Source organism: Panicum virgatum, chromosome 2K (genome assembly GCF_016808335.1).
Source record: "Panicum virgatum strain AP13 chromosome 2K, P.virgatum_v5, whole genome shotgun sequence".
NCBI classification, from domain to species: Eukaryota; Viridiplantae; Streptophyta; class Magnoliopsida; order Poales; family Poaceae; genus Panicum; species Panicum virgatum.
In genome coordinates, this window is record NC_053137.1 from 15,778,728 (window position 1) to 15,798,675 (window position 19,948).

The window sequence follows — 19,948 nt, forward strand, 5'->3', positions numbered from 1 at the left end:
AAAATGTTTCAGTATTATTATATTATTCCTTAAAATTTCTCTCTAGTAATATATGACTACCACACTGTGTTTACAAATTAAAGCTGCAATGACTGACATAAAACAAATCAAGCAGCAAGAGATTGATTAAGCTTTTAGCAGAGGCATGGACAGCTCACACCTATGTATCTTGGCTGCAACCTTATGCAGTTGCCAGTTGGTGAAGTGTACTACACAAAGATACGTGAAACACGCCCATCTTCTATATATGCAGCAAAGAAATCTTCTGCATATAAAAGTAGAAAGAGAGACCGGAAAGGTTCTTAATAAATGACCCAACCAATCACTCAGGGGAACAAAGGATCCTGTCTATATATAAGTGCAATTGGACACTAGAAGTGCTTCGTGTGTATGTTTCCAGCACTCAGATTGGCATGGTAGGAATAGGATGCCTCAGGAAATAAGACAGTGCATATGAGCACAACAGTGGTGATTGCTGGTTGCAGTCCTGCAGATGAGTATATACTCCTTCCGTCCTTCCGCATATAGACATGTACATCCCTGTCATGCGTGGTACTCCTTCACTGTTATTGCAATGTATATATCCTACTAGCTACTTTATCTTGTTCTGCTGGGGCTCTAGGTATAGTGTGCCTAAAGACAGATCCGATCCTCTTATACCTGGCCGTCACTTGACAGATATGATTCAATTTATCATGGAAGAAAATTGTGTGTCATCTTTTGTTACATTCCACACAATACCTTTATCTCCCTGGAGATATGCAGTAACGAGTGTGAAAGGTTGGCCCTTGTGGCTAATGCTGATCATTTCTTGTAGCAAAACTCATAGTTGATTTCTAAAGGAAATAAAGAAAGTAACAGTTGATTGAAGATGAATTATTCCTCAGTACAAGCACAATACAAGTTGGAGGGATACGAATTCCTTTCACACTAACTGGGACAGCTTGTATAGTGTAGTACTATGACTAATATATACTTGTTATTTTAGGAAAATGTGGCAATAATGCATGCTACAAATTCAAGTGAGTTGAAATGTTTTAGGGAAACTCAATATAGAACTGAAAAACAATTTGATATCATTTAATAACAGGTATAGAGTGATGAGTCACCTCCCCTAGCTAGCTATCATTTCAGACATACGCGCATGAGTAAACATGACTTCATGATATTCTTAGTTCTCGATCTCAAAAAAAAAAAGATATTCTTAGTTCTCATTTGATAATTTAATCTAATGGCCCAATGAGCATATTGTTTTTGGCTCAATTCTGTACTGATCCCACAAACATAATTTGCTGAAATAATGATCCTTTATTCCTTTTTAGTGCTTCATTCAGGCTTTCAGCTGACTACTGCGAAAATACTCATCAGAATGTCAGTTGGTGGTGCATTGCAGCCGTTTAACCTCCTCCGCCTGTGGCTCAGTGTGGTGCTGAGTCATGAAGCCACCGTCGCCACAAAACCCCATCTGTAGCTCGCCAGTGATAGGTCATAGGAGTACCTAGTGAATGAAACGGATTGAAAGATGGGAGAAACCAACAGAGTGAATTAACTAATCTGAGATAAAAATATAGGTATGAAAGGAGAAAATAACACTAAAATTTTGACCTACTGCATACATATATAATTACACAATTTTATTTCCTATTTACTACCTCTATGATGCTTATGATACTCTAAAATGGTATCCTGGCACAAGTGCGGAGAAGAGTACTATCATGTAACCATTCTAATTAAAACACCGGATGAGAAGGATTGGATGGAACCATAATAATTTTACGTTATTGTAAATGACATCGATAATAAAGTCATCGTACCTCTACCTTGTCTAGCAGAATATGGCCTCTCTATCTTTTTTTTTCAAGAAACATAGATGCTTTGCCGTAACAATAAGCAAGGCAGGTGCTCTGACCTTCCATAATACGAAGGAGAAGCAAAAATAACAAGATGTACCTTTCTGTTTTAGACGATGATCGATGAGTATTTGGCAGTATTTCTTTCGAGTGGAATCCATATTTAATCCCTTAGAAAAGGATAAAAAATAACATTCGGACTTTCCTCTCTCTCTTTTGGCAACTATAGTTATTTTTTTCACAACTGAAATGTAATAGCTCGGCTAGCAAAACCATCCCATTGCCGTCCTCCAAGTTCAGTAATGCCCATCAGCTTAATTAGCTGTGTGCAAACTCCACTGAATGTCAAAGGCATGGTTACCAATGCAAAGTTCTTAACAGCAGAACCGTGCTCAGAAAATCAGCTGCCAAATTTGACAGGATCAGTTTATGATGTGATATAAATTCAGCACCAAGTCCACACTGACACGGAATACGGAGCCACCACTTCTCATCAGTTGGTAATTGTTCGTTGTTTATTAATTTATTCGTCTGAAAATTTACAAATAGGCGGGTGGTGGTTGTACAGATTACTATATATATAGGCAAAGGCAAGGGCAATCATATATGAATATATACGCTTCCATGCTGTCTTCATATGCTAGTTTTACACTAGCTAGCTAGGCCTCATTCTTTCGTACACGTCCACTCAGCTCAGATCGCCATGGCAGCAGGAATACGAGGCGTCGGGAAATTTAGGCAGTAGGGGACTATCGTCCGGGGGAGTCTATTCCCCGCATATGCGAGGGGCGACAAACGCATCGCAGAAGGGATTCGCCGCCGCTCCCCCGCCATCCGCGGGGAAATCTATATATCGCATATGCGATTTGCTATCGATCCATCGCAGAAGAGGAGGGCGGCGGCGCGGTGGCTCCTGTTCATCTTCTCCGTTGAGGTAAGCGGCGGCCGGAGCTTGGGGAGGGGGAGGGGGTGGTCGGGGAGGGGTGGTAGGTGGGGGGAGCGGCCGCCGGCGAGGTCGCCGGCGGCCGGGGTGGTGGAGGGAGGCGGCGGAGCTTAGGGTTCCGGGTTACCTGGGTTCGGGGAGCTCCATGGCCGCCGGCGTTAGAAGAGGAGGGGCCCCGGGTGGCGGAGGACCGGCGGCGGCGACGGTTTGGCCGGCGGAGGGTGAGGCGGCGCGGGAGCGCCGCCAGCCGGGCGGGGTAGGACCCCCGGTGGGCGGCGGCCGGCGGCGGGGGCGAGAAGAAGCCGGCGGCGCGGTGGCGACGAGCTTGGTTAGGGTTGGAGGCGGTGGAGGGCGGCGGCGGAGGCGCCGGGGGCGGCGCCGGAGCTTGGGGAGGCGGCGGATGGCGGGGGAGCGGCAGCGAATCCCTTCTGCGATGCGTTTGTCGCCCCTCGCATATGCGGGGAATAGACTCCCCCCCATCCGCCGCCTCCCCAAGCTCCGGCGCCGCCCCCGGTGCCTCCGCCGCCGCCCTCCACCGCCTCCAACCCTAACCAAGCTCGTCGCCACCGCGCCGCCGGCTTCTTCTCGCCCCCGCCGCCGGCCGCCGCCCACCGGGGGTCCTACCCCGGCCGGCCGGCGGCGCTCCCGCGCCGCCTCGCCCTCCGCCGGCCGAACCGTCGCCGCCGCCGGTCCTCCGCCACCCGGGGCCCCTCCTCTTCTAACGCCGGCGGCCATGGAGCTCCCCGAACCCAGGTAACCCGGAACCCTAAGCTCCGCCGCCTCCCTCCACCACCCCGGCCGCCGGCGACCTCGCCGGCGGCCGTTCCCCCCACCTACCATCCCTCCCCGACCACCCCCTCCCCCTCCCCAAGCTCCGGCCGCCGCTTACCTCAACGGAGAAGATGAACAGGAGCCACCGCGCCGCCGCCCTCCTCTTCTGCGATGGATCGATAGCAAATCGCATATGCGATATAGATTTCCCCCTATCGTCCTCTGTTGCTGGGTACCATGACAGTCCTGCTACAAGTGGAAAGTTCGTACACGTCCACTCTGCTTGTAACCCCACTCTGATTACCTTCGGCTCTGCCCCCGGCGCTCACTCAGATGTGTAAATGTATGAAACTATGTCCCTTTGTGGCTAATGACAAATTTCTTGTGAGCAAATCTCGTGATTTCTCAAAAAGAAAAGTCACAGTTGGTTGGAAACGAACTATGAAAGCTATTTTAATATGGATATTAACTGTTATTTTAATTAGGAAAAGATGGTAATAAGGTTGCCAACTCAAGTGAGATCTAGTTAAAATGTTTTAGGAAAACTCATATAGCTGAACAACAAATTGATATGTCAAGCGGCGGAGAGGAGATTCAATCACTCTTGATATGAGCAAACTTGTCCAATTCAATTTCTTTGAGTCTCTAACTCGTGTTTAAGCTTCTTATGGCTTCATCTGAGCTACTTAGTATTAGATTTGCACAAGTGTGCATCACACCTATCTTTAGCCTTATCTTGGTCATGCAACTACAACTTGCCCACCCCCTTTATAGTATGGCCAAAGGCTAAGTGTCTCTCAGCACCGAACGACACATGCATAGAACTAGCTTATCCTTAATCTTTCTGTACATCCTTGCACCAATAATATGAAACAACAATTAATGATGGGGGGCAAGAATATCATGAAAGCCCATCATTGCACTAACTAAGATTGTTGTTGTAAAACACACATTAGTTGCAATAATTATATTGTTACTAATCCCCAAAATCTTAGAGGCCAAGATGCTCTTTCAATCATAAAAAATACAAATGCAACTTGAATCAGCAACAAAGCTGCTCAGATTTGATCACAATTAAAATAACAAAACAGCTAGTTTACAAGTTTGCATTAAATTTATACCCTAGCAAACCACTTCCTAAAAAATAGAAAAATTATCCTAAATTCATCATTTTGCATCTAGTATTTTTTTAGAGCATTTTGCATCTAGTATTTGATTAAACTAAGTGGAGGCACAGTAGCATAGCAAAAATTAAAGTTACTTCACAAAGTCATATTCAACTTATATACAGAAACACAAAACTCATGCTAATGACATTGCCATGATGCTCATGTTTATATGTTAATCACATTATTAAAATAAAAATTGTTAGCCATTGACCATGTTGTTCTTCAACCACCAAAATCACAATAATCTTATGCAGGGTCATTGATTCTTTACTGGCATAAAGCTACCTTACATGCTGTGTCGAAGTAATATTGATGAGTATTAGAATTCAGGTATCACAGCTGTATAAGAATTGTTTTATACTCACAAATTATTTTTCTCCAAAATATAATTAGCATCAAAATTGTTTGATGTTCTCACAGCATTACACAATGATGGAGCTGATATATCAGAGTTAATTACACTAGTTACATTTTATTTATTGGTAGCATCCTTTATCACATCATACATTATTACTTGCATGAAAGTGTACATGGGTTTTGCATACCACAAATGCATTAAGCTTGGCACCTAAATGTTTCACCCTTAAACATGGGCTTTAGCTTGTCCACAACCTTAATAATGATTACAAAGAGCAGCCTGTATGCTACAATCATTCCACATAACACTGCAAAGTCCACCCATTTTGAGTGCCCCATTTCTGTTTCAAATAATTTACTGAGAACTTGCTCACCAGTTATTGTTTTATCTCCAACTCCTGGGTTATTTTCGAGCACCAAACCCAAGAACTCATTCTTGTAAAATCCTTGGAGTGCATACTTCTGGAAAGAAATGTAGAACATTGGGTATTTCCATACTATTTTTGGCAGCTTACTAGGTGTTTGGAAGAATCCACAGTTGAGCATCATGATACCTTGTATCCCTGCACCTGTGATGACGCCCATAAGAAAATCTGGCACGATAGCAGCTACGATCATCATAAGGCCTTCAACAAGCATTGTGCATGAACAAAGCACAAGCGTAAAGTACATGAAATGGTCTACTCGTCTCTTCAGACCAGACAGATAGTAAGCTATTGCACCAGGTACTACAGCGATAAGTATGAGATATGGTGTGGCTGACAGCCAATTGGAGATCACAAACTCTGAAACACCATAGTGTCCATTTAGCCTCTCTCTCCTGAATATCTGGGTACCACAAATAAGGCCAAAAGTGAGAGGAGCACCTTCAACACCCTATTTAATGATTTCGTACTTCATTGAATTTATGTAATCACCTCCTGTAGTCAGGAACAAGAAACTTAAAAAAGACTATTTACAAAATTATATTTATTCTGCTGTAAAAAAATCTAATAATTTTATGTTATAGAAATTGGATGCATGATCCACTACATTGTTTTGTTGGACAAAAACATATGTCACCTTATATTATCAAAGATCCAAAAATACCAGCTGGAAGATGAGACCCCACTACCGGAAACCCCATATATGCCGAGTGCCTAGGGTTTTGCCGAGTGCCAGAACACGGGCACTCGGCAAAGAGTCAGTTTGCCGAGTGCCTAACCTTAGGCACTCGGCAAATTCACGGCACACGGCACACATTTTCTTTACCGAGTGCCGGCTCTCGGCAAAAGTTAGGCACTCGACATACATAATCTTTGCCGAGGGCCATTGGGCTCGCACACGGCAAAGGCTGCACATGTGCCCAGCACGCGCGACGAACGTGCACTGGCCGTTAGGTCGGCTGACGGCCGTTACTATATGCCGAGTGCTAACCTTTTTGCACTCGGCAAAATCAGAACTTCGCTGAGTGCCCCCAATATATAGTCTTTTCCACCCCGTAAAGAAAAAATGAGTAATTTCTTTGTTGGTTTTGGGAAACTATGTTTAGTCTTTTCCACCCCGTAAAGATAACTGTTGTGAACATATACTTTGTTCTGCAGGCAAATGAGCAATAATTTCAACTATGCTTATTTTTTTATATAAGTGTTTCATGTATATATATACTTTGAGGCAGTTAAATTCATTGAAAACTACATTGGCAAAGGTTATGAGCATTAATAAAAAACTAAAGGTAGATAGGTGGCAAAAAAGTGATAAATCTACTTTTTTGATGCAAGTAATCGTCATTCAATAACTTCATAGTCATGAGCATGCCGATAAGTATCTGAAGTCTGAGAACTTTTATTAATTCTACATATCACTCCATTGGCTCACCATAGTTGACTTAATTTTAAGTAAAGTACACCATCTGACCTTAAACTTGTTTTGGGGTGTCATCCATGTCTCCAAACTTTTGAAGTACAAATTTTAAATACTTAAACTTCCTAATAGTATCACGTGAGGCCCAAATCACATTTACTTAAGCTAAATTGAAAGTTATATAATTTGTTTAAATATAAAATTATATACATGCAAAAAATTATAACAAAATTTACATGTACAAAATGTTGAAATAAAAAAGATCTGTATAAAATTTTTGCAAGAAAATAAAAGTCATATGACAAAATTTGTAACGAAACTTAGAAAATAAAAAAGATTAAATTTTGGAGAAAATATTTGAAAAATTATTTGGACATAAAATTTTGCAACAAATTTTGGAAATTTTTTTGAAACTATAAGAGTTGAGCACAAAAATTTAAAAAAATTGGGCCCACATGTAAGTTCTACATCAGCATAAATAATTAGTAATTTTATTGATCTGAATGTGCATTTTTGAAGTTTAGCGATCTAGATGACACTAAGAGCTAAATTGAAGGACCAGCCATGCATTTCAATCTAATTTTAAATATCATATATATCTGATCAAGCTGAGTTAATAAGTTTGTATTTGCTGCATCAGCCTGAAACGAACATGGCACCATTTATGCCATTTCGAGTAATTTTGGTGATCGATTAACAACGCAATCAATGGGACTAATATGATTGTTAAGATGATCATTCTCAGGATTTTAGGTTCAAGTGATGACAAAGAGAAGCGTAGCTAGGCCCGAAGGGCCGCCCCTATGGTGGTCTCAGGGCAGCGCCCTGAAACCTCTTCGGTCCAAAGGACAAGAATTGAAGACACCGTGAAGAAATCCAAGTCAAAGAAATCAAGACAGAGATACTTCAGTAGCACCGGAAGAACCGATGCTATAGGCATTGGTGCATCCGATGGTTGTCAGATGATCCGATGGCCTGGCTTTTGATGCAAGTCTGTGAGGCACCGGTTGAACCGACAGATCCACGAAAGGCATCGGTGCATTGGGCATACCTTGTTCTAGAGACGATGTCAAGCGCCCAGGAGAAGATCCTTCAGCACCGGTTGAACCGGTGATGCATCGGTGCATACCATCGGTGTAATGACGTCAGCAGAAGGTTTGAGTGCTGTGAGTGACCGGTTTAACCGACGGCTAAGCATCGGATGAACCGGTGGTCACTGTGTCAGCTGACAGAAGCTCAACGGCTACTTCGGGTCTGAGAGTGACCGGATGAACCGACGCTACCCCAGGCAGAGGCATCGGTTCATCCGATGATACGCAGACTTTCTGCTGACCGTTAGAGCAACGGCTACAAGACTTGGTGGCCTATATATACGCCTCACCCCGGTCATTTGAAGCTAGCTGGAGTTGCTAAACATCCCACACATACCCAAGAACATCTCCTAGCCATACAAGAGCATCAAGATCATATCCTTAGCTTTTAGCACTAGCTTGTAAAGTGTGAGTGCTAGAATAGCTCTTAGTGAGTGAGATTGTAAGGCCTTGAGCCTTTGTGCTGTGGTTCTCTAGTGAACCAAACAAGAGCTTGTGCGCCAGCCTCCTTGGAGCTGCGAAGCTCGCCGGCAACGTCATCGCCCCTCCGACTTGGTGTGGAACAGCGACGACATCTTTGTGCAGGGGACGTGGAGACCCTCATCCTTTGTGGAGAAGCTCCTTAGTGGAACCCGGGGCCAAGGTGACCGTGATTGTGTTCACGGAAAAGACTTGGTGGCCGAGTAGCAATACTCTTAGTGAGTGCTACAACAACGTGGATGTAGGTGTGCCTTTGTGGCTAACCGAACCATGGGATAAACACTTGCGTCAAGAGTTTGCTATCTCCTATCCCGCTCTTTAAGCTTCCGCATTTAATTCTTGCAACCTTTGTGCCTTTACTTTCATAGAATAGTTTCTTGTTAGGAAAGGCTATAGGGTGCATAACTCTTTTGGGATAGGGGTTTCACACTAGAACAACCTAGTTGCACATCAAGATAGCTTGAATTAGTTTAAGTTTTGTGCAAACTAGTTGGAGCCATAGGTCAAGTTTTTATTAGTACCTAATTCACCCCCTCCCCCTCTTAGGTTATAGCACCCGATCACTTTCACAGCCTTTGATGTTTTCGCGTAACTGAACTTAATCTCATAATTATTTCCCTGTTGTCTTCTTTCTTAAAATTAGAACAATCATCTAAAAAATAGTCAAAAATAAACTGTGATACTACTACCTTCATTTCCTCCACAAATGAAGGGAATCCTCCAATTGCCATCAAGGTCAGAAGGCCACCGGTGAACATTAGCATTGATGATCTAGACTGAAACAGTAGGAGTAATAACATCAATATATAACTTCTACAATTAATTTAGTTGTATATATGTGACACAGGCAGAAGAATTAATCAACTTACACGAATAGAATCGTATCCATAGCCAAAATTGTAAAATATGGTACCAAGGCATAAACTTATGGAAATATAGATGCCAAGTCGCAACCAGTAATATCCAACGTCCCGGTACATGTTCACAAACGATCTTCTAGTGAGTACAAGCACCTTGGTAAGGAAAGTGGCTTGGTTTCTTCTGAGCATCACTCCGCCCTGGGTTAGCAGGCCAAAACTATATGATTTCTAGCAAATAACATGTTCATGCAAGTTATACAAATACCAGAAGACATCAGTTCAGATACTAACCATTTCATTTATGTCATGCATTTCCTTTTTGGCATTTTCTGAAGTATTGGAGGATTTGTAGGCATTTACCAAAGTTTCTATTGCTTCATCTGCTGCAGATGGCTTGTATACTGTTCTTGTTTCTTCACTTTCCTATATTGAAGAATGCTTAAATGAACTGAAATGATCTCTATATATCAAGCCCGACATAGCAGTAATAATAACCTTTTATTTTATTCTAACATAAATATGTCTTTCTTTTTCGATTCATTTTGCGATCCGTCCGAGCATGATTTATATAGGCAGAAATTATAAACTATATATGTGAACTGATACTTTTTCTTACATACCAATTCAAAGTCTCTGTTGATTGTCCTCAAGAAATGATCTGAAGGATTTCTCATTGGTGGGCAAGGGTAGCCGTTTGATGTGAAGAACTGCAAAAATAATAGATAATGTAAATCATTAGCAAAAAATTAAAAAACACACAATTAATTCCCAGCATCGAAGAAAGAAGAAGGAAAAGTCCCCCGGCCAATTACCTCAGCGGCGTTGGCGGCCGGGCCAAAGTAGATAGTCTGGCCGGCGGCGAGCAAGCAGAGGCCATGGAAGAGCTCGAACACCTCGCTGCAGGGCTGGTGCACGACGGCGACGATGGTCATCCCCTCCGTGGCGGCGAGGCCGGCGATGCGGCTCATCACATGGTACGAGGCGGCGCTGTCGACCCCGCTGGTGGGCTCGTCCAGGAAGAGCAGCCGCGGCCGCGTGAGGATCTCGAGGCAGATGCTGAGGCGCTTCCTCTGCCCGCCACTGATGCCCTTGGCCTCGCGCCCGCCGATGCGCGTGTCCAGTGCGCCGGTGAGCCCCATCTCCTGGATCGTGTCGCCGGCGCGGGCGAGCTTCTCGGCGACCGGCATGGTGTCCGGCAGCTGGATCTGCGCCGAGTAGTAGATAGCCTCGCGCACCGTGAGGGTGGCCATCAGCACGTTCTCTTGCGTCACATAAGCCTGGATTATTAAATTGTAAGCTCCGCTGACAGTAATGCCTGAAGTTCGTTAATATTTGTGTTTCATTTTATTGGTGTTTCTGTGTTGAAATCCAGATCAAAATCTTACTGAGGTTCCGAAGGCGAGCTTCTGTCGCCGGCCATTGATGAGAATATCACCTTTACTCCTCAGGTTCGTGTGTAGTCTCCCTGTGAAACAGCATAGATTAGTTAAATGCTTACAAATGCTGTACTGAATGTCAATGAGGTTCGAGAATTTTAATCAGACGAATATTTTCCGCTTGCAAGAAGATAATCTGTTTCAGTATTCAAGTTCAGTTTCAAAAACTTTTTAAATTCTCATGTCAAATATATATGTAATTTATCATATCCAAACTACATGTACAAGCAACGAATCAGGCATCTTAATCGCAAAAAAAAAAACGAATCAGGCATCTTAGGCGGGGACAAATTTGACATGCAACTGATATCACAAGAAAAAAAAAGAAATTTAAATACCGTGAACATTCCACTTTCTCGAAAATGAAAAAAGAGAAATTAATCTGCCCCTAAGGTTTGTAGGGTCGCGATGATATTCCATGAGGATCTACCTATAGCATGTCAATGGGGATGGCATGCATGTAGCTCTCTGTTATATTTTGTCGGAGTTAGATGGCTGGCTCACAAGTCTGAAAAGTTCTTGTTTGGTTTTGATAATTGAGTGACAACATTTGGTAGACTAATAATGTGGCATATGGAGATACACATGTGATTAGTCCACAGGTGATGATGAGAAGAAGCTCATTGCATATGAGACATGACATGGAGTCATGTGACCAAGATAGAGAAGATCAAGACAAGGCTTGGCTTGATGTACCAGTTGCAATGGTGAAGGGCAAGTCAAGGCTTTGAAGCGACGGACCGTGAGGCGGTGAAGCTTGGGCAAGACTTGGCACTGATGGACCGAGACGACGGTGAAGAGTGAGCAAGGTCAAGATCAATGTACCAAAGAGGTCATGTGATGATATGGAGTGGATCATATCATTCATGATTGTGTTGGTGCATTGGTTGCATCGACAATTGGAGGATGGAGATAAAAATGGAGATGGAATGGAAATGCGCAAGGCAAAAGTATAACCTAGAGCATTTCAGTTCACCAATCTAAGGTTGAGTAGAGAAGTGTTTGACCGGATTTAGGATAGATAGTCTTACTATTAAGAGGGACAAACTTGTTTGCATATTGGTCATCTAGTGCCACTTGGAGCAATATAACTTCACAATGTGTTAGGATTGAGTGGTGTGGTGAGAGCAAGTGAAAATTCTTTGAAAAATATTTGTGAAAATGCAAACAGACATGCACATGGTGGTGTACACTTGGTGGTGTTGGCACATTTGCAAAGGAGAAGGTGTTGGTAATGATGTTGATCAACTTGAAGAAGAAAGAAATGCATTTCGGTGTTCTTCGGACACTAGAATGGCTCTTGGAGTGGAATACTGTTGTGATCCATTTTGTTTTGGATCATTTTTTCAGTTCGGTTGTGTACTCCTCTGAATAAGTTTTCCTTAGAGTCCAAGATCACCTATTTTAATTGACGGAGTTAAAAGTTATCTGTGTTTTACCGAGGATCGGTTCTGCTATAAATGGACCAGCGGACCGTCCGCTACTTGGGGGGCGACAGTCCGCCGATTCTTGGTTTGTGCTCAAACAGAACCGTTCTGGACACTGGGTGTTGTTACAAATTATACTGCGGACCGTCCGGCCCCTTGGGGGCGGATGGTCCGCCACCTGGTGAAAATTCTTGGACATAAACTCTGTGGTTTCTGGTGTGGTGCACAGGTTGAACGGCGGACAGTCTGCCCCTGGGGTGCAGACGGTCCGCCAGTCACTTTCAGTTTTAGTCAGAAATGTTTTGGTTTCTGGGCGTTCGGAGTTTTGAACCGCGGACGGTCCGCCGATGGGGAGCGGACAGTCCGCCCGGGGTCTAACCACTATCAGAAAATGCCTCATTCGTCCCTGACTGTTTGTACCGGTTGTAATTTGGTCCGGTACTAAACTTGTCCCGATGCCATTTTAGTACCGGGTCCAAATTTAAAAGCCCTCAGAGCCAATTTAGTACCGGACCAAGCCACCGGCCGGTACTAAATGACGCATTTTAGTACCGGTCGTACCGGCCGGTACTAAAAAGGCGCGTCCATTTAGTACCGGTCGGTAACACCGACCGGTACTAAAATGCGTCATTTAGTACCGGCCGGTGGCTTGGCCCAGTACTAAATGGTCCTCCAAGGGTTGGTTCAAAAGAAAAGCATCTCTCACACAGTCACATGTGATGCATAGGTGAGATGGTAAGGAAGCAACGCGCGAGGCCAGAGGTCATGGGTTCGAATCCTCGCGACCGCGCACGCGCATTTACGCGTGAAAAATTCGCGTGACTTGTGACTTGTGAAAAATTCGTGTGCGGATCTCCCGAGGGTTCGTCAATTTTTTTCTTTATTTTTTGACTCAAAACCATTTAGTACCGGACCGTGTTACCGACCGGTACTAAATGGACCATTTAGTACCGGGCATTTTGACCGGTACTAAATGATGTCCTATTTAGTACCGGCCAACTGGTATCGGTCGGGAGCCCGGTACTAAACAGGGGTTCCCGACCGGTACTAATAGGCATTTTTCTAGCAGTGAACGGTCGACTCTGACACGCAATCATTATAGTTTTAGTCGTTGGGTTTGAATAGCGAATCGTCTGGTTTCTGTGAGGAGGACAGTCCGCGAAAACTCTGTTTCGACAGGTTTTTTAGGTAACGACTAGTTTCGGGCCTCCCACTATAAAAATAGGTAGTGGCCGGCCATTTTGAGAGTCTTGGAACCATTGGGACTTAGTGTCCATGCTTGCATGGAGTGTGATCCGATTGCGAGTGAGTGATTCTAGTGCGTTGCATTGAGAGATTGCAAGAGTTTGGCACTAGGTGATCGAGTTGCAAGCTCGTGGAGCTTGTTACTCGTGGAGGTTGCCACCTCCTAGACGGCTTGGTGGCGTGTCTCTGTCGTGAAGCCCGCAGGAAGGTTGTGCGGTGCTCCGGAGAAGTGAATGTGAGGGGTATTGTGCTCACCCCGCGGGAGCCGTGAAGAGCAACTCTAGTTGAGTGAGAGTTGAAGAGCAACAAGTGGTCCGGCCGGAACATGTGCTAGAGCTCGGTGTGAGTACTCCACGTGGAAGAGTGTGACTTGAGAGTCACCACTAGCAAGAGGATCGGCAGCAACCTTGGAGCTTGTCTCAACGGGGACTAGCTTGGTGGCAAACAAGTGCACCTCGGGATAAAATCATCGTGGCAACATTTGTCTTCCCGTTAGTTTGCATCCCCGATACACAAGCTTGTTTTTGCTTACTCATATTTTGTGCTTGTGTAGTTGCTCTTGTAATTATAGTTAGCTTGTGTAGCTTGCTAGTTTCCTTCCTTGTTTGTGTAGCTTACAAGTAGCTCCCTTGCGTGACTAATTGGATTGAGTAGCATTATTAGTCACTTTGCTTAGTTTGTGTAGCTAAGTAATTTAAGCTTTTTAGTTTAGCTTGTGTTACTTTGCTAGTTGGTAAGTTCTAGTTGTGTTTAGGCTTTGTGCGCTTTGCATACTAGTATGTATAGGAGTGCCCCAGTAGTTTAAGTACTAGTTGCATAGGCTTTGTGTGATCTTAAAAACTAGAATTGTGCAGGTGAGCTCTACCTAGTCCGGCATCTTAGTTGCTCAATTAGAATCCTTTTGTAAGGTGCAAGTAATAGATAGAGGGGTATAGTCTTGGCTAACCCGATTACTTTAAATTCCGCATTTGTTTCGGATAGCCGACAATGTTTTAAGTTTTAGAAAGGACTATTCACCCCCTCTAGTCCGCCATCTCGACCCTACAAAGTCACAACAAAAAGGGCATTTTTTGACAAATTTCTAATGGTTTAAAGAAACTTAGGCCATATATACTAAAGGGACTTAGCAAGAAAAATGAGGCAAGTTATAAGGCAGTTGTTGGACAAAGTCTCATTCTAACAAAACGAAACAGGCACTATTGCAAAAAAAGATTTTTCGGACGGGTAAAAATGTATTTTTAGAGGCGGATACGGTACCCGCCTCTAGTTCTCAAAGCTAAAAATGCTATTTTCAGGGGCGGATAATGCACCCGCCTCTAAAAATGATTTTCAGGGGCGAGTCACAGCGTGGCCCATCCCTAAAAATCGATTTCTAGGGCGGGTCATGCCATGGCCCACCCCTACAAATCCATGTCCAAAAAAATCGAAAACCGCAAAATAAAAAAGAAAAAATATCCTAGCTGGTAGCCACCACCTCTAGCCCTGTAGTGTCAAGCTATGATTTTTTTTGACGAAATATACACACTTGCATCAATTGGGATTCGAACCACTTACTTCCAGCCTCGCGCGTTCCTTACTTACCACTACACCACACAGCCACTTATGACTCTATGGGGTATGCTATAATTTTATATTAACTCAAAAATTGATTTGTAGGGGCGGGTGACGCCATTACCCGTCCCTACAAATGCATTTCTAGAGGCGGGTGACGCCATAACCCGCCCCTAAAAATATTTTTCTATTTGATTTGAAAATTCATTTCATTGTTTACAGATAGCAAAAAAAATTAAAAAAAATGTGAAACTTCTACACTATGGTTATTGTAAACTATAGAAAAAATATGCCAAGTATATTTTAGTGTGTATAAATGTTAAGATTCTCGAAGTCTTAAAGTATGACTTGAGTTATATGAGATACTTTATAGTTATAGCTATTAGAGAACTTATAATAATTTTTTAGACCATTAGATGATTTTAAATGAAAAAATTATCAACTACAAAGTTTTAGATCTCGTCATTTTGTACAATTTTGATATAAAGTTTTACTTCATCCGAAATCATATGAAAAAGTTATGAATTTTTTTTTGCATGGAACCATTTGTAGGGGCGGGCCATGCCATCACCCGCTCCTAAAAATGAATTTGTAGGAACGGGTGAGATCATGACCTGCCCCTACAAATGCCACCATTTTTAGGGGTGGTTTATGGCATCAACCGCCTCTAGAAATGCTCTTTTTAGGGGCAGGTGATGCCATGAACCGCCCCTAAAAATGATGCTTATTTTTAGGGGTGGTGAGGAGGTGACCTGCTCCTAAAAATGTTTTTATAGGGGCGGGTCGGATGCTACAGTAACCCCACTCTATTTATAGCAACGGGTGAAATTTTGGTCCGCCTCTGAAAAAAATCGTTACGTTCCTACAAATCGTTTTTTAGTACCGAGGCTTCGTAAAAAAAAATGGAGGAAGTACTATTGAGCTGCTATTGTACTGTTACTTCTTCTATTACTCTTATACCGTCATCCACTGTAGAAGTGTTTCCCATCATTGTCGGATTGATGGCATTGACCATGTTAGTTGGGAGATGTGGTGTAACCAAGCTAATTGCATTGGTTGATCAACAACGACAGGACGGAGACAGCACATAGTAACTATTTTAGTCGATTGCCCAGCTTTTCCAACCAAAATCAATCTAACAACCACAATCTAATGATATTAATCATCATCTAATAAATGTCGAGCTGAACATCATTGCATAGATTAATTGATTTAAACCAATAAATAGAAATGTCATAGATATTCAACTTTGAGACAAAAAAGAATTGAGCAGCGCAAATACATATAGCTAGGCTAAATAGTCATTATGTGTCGAGCCACTACGATTACTGTACATGGTGTCCAGTTTGGGAGCTACAAAGCATTAGCTTACCCATGACTATGTAGTGAAGCAGTACCCTAGCTTCAAGTTGAGCTCTAATTTTTGAACTTGGTTTGCCCAATCTATACTATAAAAGTTAAAACAACTGAAACTCTTTCTCACAAAGATTAGACCCACCATACCCCTCACGAAGGTCCTATTTGCCAGGTCTAGAGGTTTGACAAAAGGGGATGGTGACTCAGTTTTTGATAGAAGGAAAATATTTCTATCAAAATCTTAATATTTTTTATACCAATAATTTTTTATACCCACTTTTTGTACCTATTTATTATTTTTTTGACACACACTTTACTTTATTTTACTTTACTTTGTAGATGCGTTCACCCATAATCCTAATATTTATTTTGGTGTAAGAGCGTAGGTAAGAGTCCCTCTCATGCGAAACTGATATACTTGCGACTCCTTTGATTAGCCGTCTATTCTTCATTAATAATATGCGCAGTGGGTCCAGACCCCGCGGTCCCAACATTTATGGGGTCTGACAGGAATTAAGCTGCATTGATTGCCAATAACTTGCGACATATAGGAAGAGACATAATGGTGGACAATATAATCCATAATCATCAACACTAATTAAACAGCGCATGTTTTTCAGATGTTTTAATTTGCCACTAGGAAGACATGGATCCACGTATCCTCTTTCTAGATACAAGAACATATGGACGAAACGATGGCAGCAGGCTTAGATCAAGGCTAATAATATACTCCCTCCGTCCCAAAATACTAGTTATTCTGGAATTCAAAATTTGTCCCAAAAAGTAAGTCATACTACTCTATTTAGAAAATGCATGTGCATACAAAAATCAATTAGTACCAAATATGGATAATATATAGGAGCAAACATAGTCATTTTATCTTCTTGTTAATTTGTTTTAGAATTCCTAGGATGACTAATTTTATGGGACGGAGGGAGTAGTCAGCTGTTGACTGTAAGGATTTTCATAGCCTATATTTCAGCCAACTAGTATAGTAGTTAGTTCTCATGTCCCTATTTTTATAGCCTATATTTCAGCCAACTAGTATAGTAGTTAGTTCTCATGTCCCTCTCACAAAATTTCCCTACAGTCTGTTTCAGCCAACTAGTATAGTAGTTAGCCTACGTTTCAGCCCACATATCCCTCTCACAAAATTTCATGCCAAAAAAAATAGAAGGGTAAAATAGGCTTTATGGCATCTTCCATTTATATTTTATTAGTCCTAGGATCCAAACATAATATGAATTAGTCCTAGGCCTTGTTGGTTTTGTAGCACAGGGTACTATAGTCAACTTTAACCATTAATTAGGAGTACTCGCGATAAAAAAGCCTTGTTGGTTTTGTAGCACAGGGTACTATAGTCAACTTTAACCATTAATTAGGAGTACTTCGCGAGACGAATCTAATGAGATCTTTGACACAGTATGATTAGCAGATTGTTATTGTAGCATTATTGTAGCTAATTATGAATTAAATTAGGTTCATTAGATTCGTTGCGCAAAGTTGCACCCATCCGTAAAAAAGTTTTGTAAATAAATTTTATTTAGTACTTCATGCATAAAATTGTCGTGTAATGCTAGCTAGGTGTGCTACTGTAACCAAACGGGCCCTAGTCGACGGACGCAGCAGGAGCCAGAAGACGCACGGAGCGAGATTTTCAGTTTCCAGTTTTGAGTGACCAACAACGAACAAAAAAGAATTTCAACAGAAATAATCTTTTCGCAATCCAGTTTCAGGTGGAGCCGCAGATGACACGCGTGGAAGAAGCCGTTTACGTGTAAATAGATTACCGGCCAAGGTGTCGAGCAGTGTAGTCTTGCCGCAGCCAGAGGGGCCCATGATGGCCAGCACCTCGCCGGGGCGCGCGCTGCCGCTGACGCCCTGCAGGATGGCGGCGGTCCTCCCCCTGCCGTCGACCGCCGTCACCCACACGTCCTCCCACGTTATGAACACGCCGCCGCCGTCGCGACGGCGGATGTCCTCCCGCCAGCCGTCGTCCTCGGGATGACGATCAGTAATAATGCCATCAAACCCAGCATGAATTCCACCGCCGACACCAGCCCCGGCCGCTTCAGCGTCCACGGCCGGTGGCGCCGGCGGCGGCGCCTCCCCCGTAGGAGCGGAACGCCGACGTAATAAGGCTTCGAGCATGGCACGGAACGGGGACAGCAAGCGGCTGCTGCTGCCGCTGGCGGCGGCGGCGGACGAAGGACCCCACAGAGGCCGCGACGGGCTGGGCGTCGGCGCCCACCGTGGCAGCGGCGAGGTCGCCATGCTGATGGCTCAAGCTCAACAGTATATGGCGCTCGTGCAACCGCTACCCAAGCTAGCTTCAATTCTTCTCTTCGTTTCTACCTAGCCAATTCAGAGCCTAGCATGGGTTAGAACACACTCTTGCATTGACCATCAGCTTCACGCGCATACATTCTTTCTTAGTATGTGTTGACGCTCTGCCGCTTTGGGGGTGGGTCTGCTCTAGTGCCATTTTTGTACATATTAATACAGTAGCACAACCAACCAACCCCTCTATCGGTCAACCTGGCAATTTATTGTTTGAGGTAAGCCACGCGTTGCCCAACCCCCCACCCCCATCCATTCCGTATCTAATGAGAGATAACGCATTGATTGCAAAATACATCCCAAATTAAAAAGTTTGATTTGGACAATGGAGTTAAGGTAAAATTTGCATTGGTTGGTGTTCATTTCATAGGACATGTTTATAGTCAGTTCTTTATTTCCTTCCTAGCAAGATTCAAGGTCACCAATAATAATCTCTATCTTTTCTTTTGCCTGAAACTACACCCTCTGAGTTCGGCTCCCTCTCCTCTCCCTTTTTCCCTCTTTTCTGGCATCCCAATCCCACCCTGCCGCTGGCGAGCTCATCTCAAGCTTTTGCAAGGAACCCCCTCCTCTAATGATTACTTGGTTCCTAATTTTGGTTGCTTGTCAGGCTTGCAGGTCAGAGATCCCAACATAGGCCCTATTTTCGGCATTGGCCTCCCAAATCAAGCACATAAAACCAGCACCTACGGATGATTGCACTCATAGATTCAACATTTCTAGCCTCATGTTTGTATAGGCATATATTTTATTTGATGAGGTCCCAAACTATTATTTTGTTCCAGAATCCTCTCATATGGTTTTCTTCAGAGACCAAATATTGGTGTGTGCCTTCTATAAGTTCACACCCTTTTTCGATGCTCACTGAAGACATGTTAGTATAGTGCAATTTATTGTCTACTGTACACGATGAGCTTGACTATTTTAGTTTGTCATTATATATGCATGTCCTTATATATCATGCAAGATGGATGCCCATTATATATGTGACTTCAATGAGTATATTTATGGTTCTAGCTAGATCTCATTGGCCCACGAAAAAGGAAGTGTGACAATTTGAAACTGTATTCTCACTATCAACGCGCTCACTTGAAAAGAAATTGGACTCGCCAATAGCTCTATGGATCATGCTAAAGTCCTTAACATTTGAAATCATTGGAATTTCCACATGCACAACTCTTCGACGATATAAGAAAATCATTCATCTTCATGATTCATAGACGTAGGCAA

At 43.2% G+C, this 19,948-nt stretch overlaps 1 protein-coding gene across 6 annotated transcripts; it reads right to left on the minus strand.

Annotated features, from left to right (window-relative positions):
- Nucleotides 1-5,101: 5,101 nt before the first annotated feature.
- On the minus strand, nt 5,102-18,859 carry LOC120668748 (ABC transporter G family member 1-like). Of its 6 annotated transcripts, none has more exons than XM_039948556.1 (9): nt 18,169-18,858; nt 10,749-10,828; nt 10,176-10,640; nt 9,984-10,070; nt 9,655-9,786; nt 9,373-9,561; nt 9,193-9,279; nt 5,645-5,918; nt 5,123-5,552 (listed from the first exon to the last, which is right to left on the minus strand). In XM_039948556.1, the coding sequence occupies exons 1-9, from the start codon at nt 18,650-18,652 to the stop codon at nt 5,521-5,523; spliced, it is 1,830 nt and encodes a 609-aa protein (XP_039804490.1). In that variant the 5' UTR covers nt 18,653-18,858; the 3' UTR covers nt 5,123-5,520. The 6 variants fall into 6 exon arrangements, with proteins under 6 accessions (XP_039804502.1, XP_039804490.1, XP_039804472.1 ...); XM_039948547.1 differs by having other exon boundaries at nt 5,502-5,552; nt 9,190-9,279; nt 18,169-18,859; XM_039948568.1 differs by having other exon boundaries at nt 5,102-6,010; nt 18,169-18,859.
- Between the last annotated feature and the right edge of the window lie 1,089 nt (nt 18,860-19,948).

Bases quoted from the DNA above. Each gene is read 5' to 3' on its own strand.
- LOC120668748 (XM_039948529.1), bottom strand. From the start codon at position 18,652: ATGGCGACCTCGCCGCTGCCACGGTGGGCGCCGACGCCCAGCCCGTCG. The intron at 9,787-9,983 runs GTATGTAAGAAA...TCTTCAATATAG, and splicing joins TCAACAGAGACTTTGAATTG to GAAAGTGAAGAAACAAGAAC. The intron at 9,562-9,654 runs GTTAGTATCTGA...CTGCTAACCCAG, and splicing joins TGCATGACATAAATGAAATG to GGCGGAGTGATGCTCAGAAG.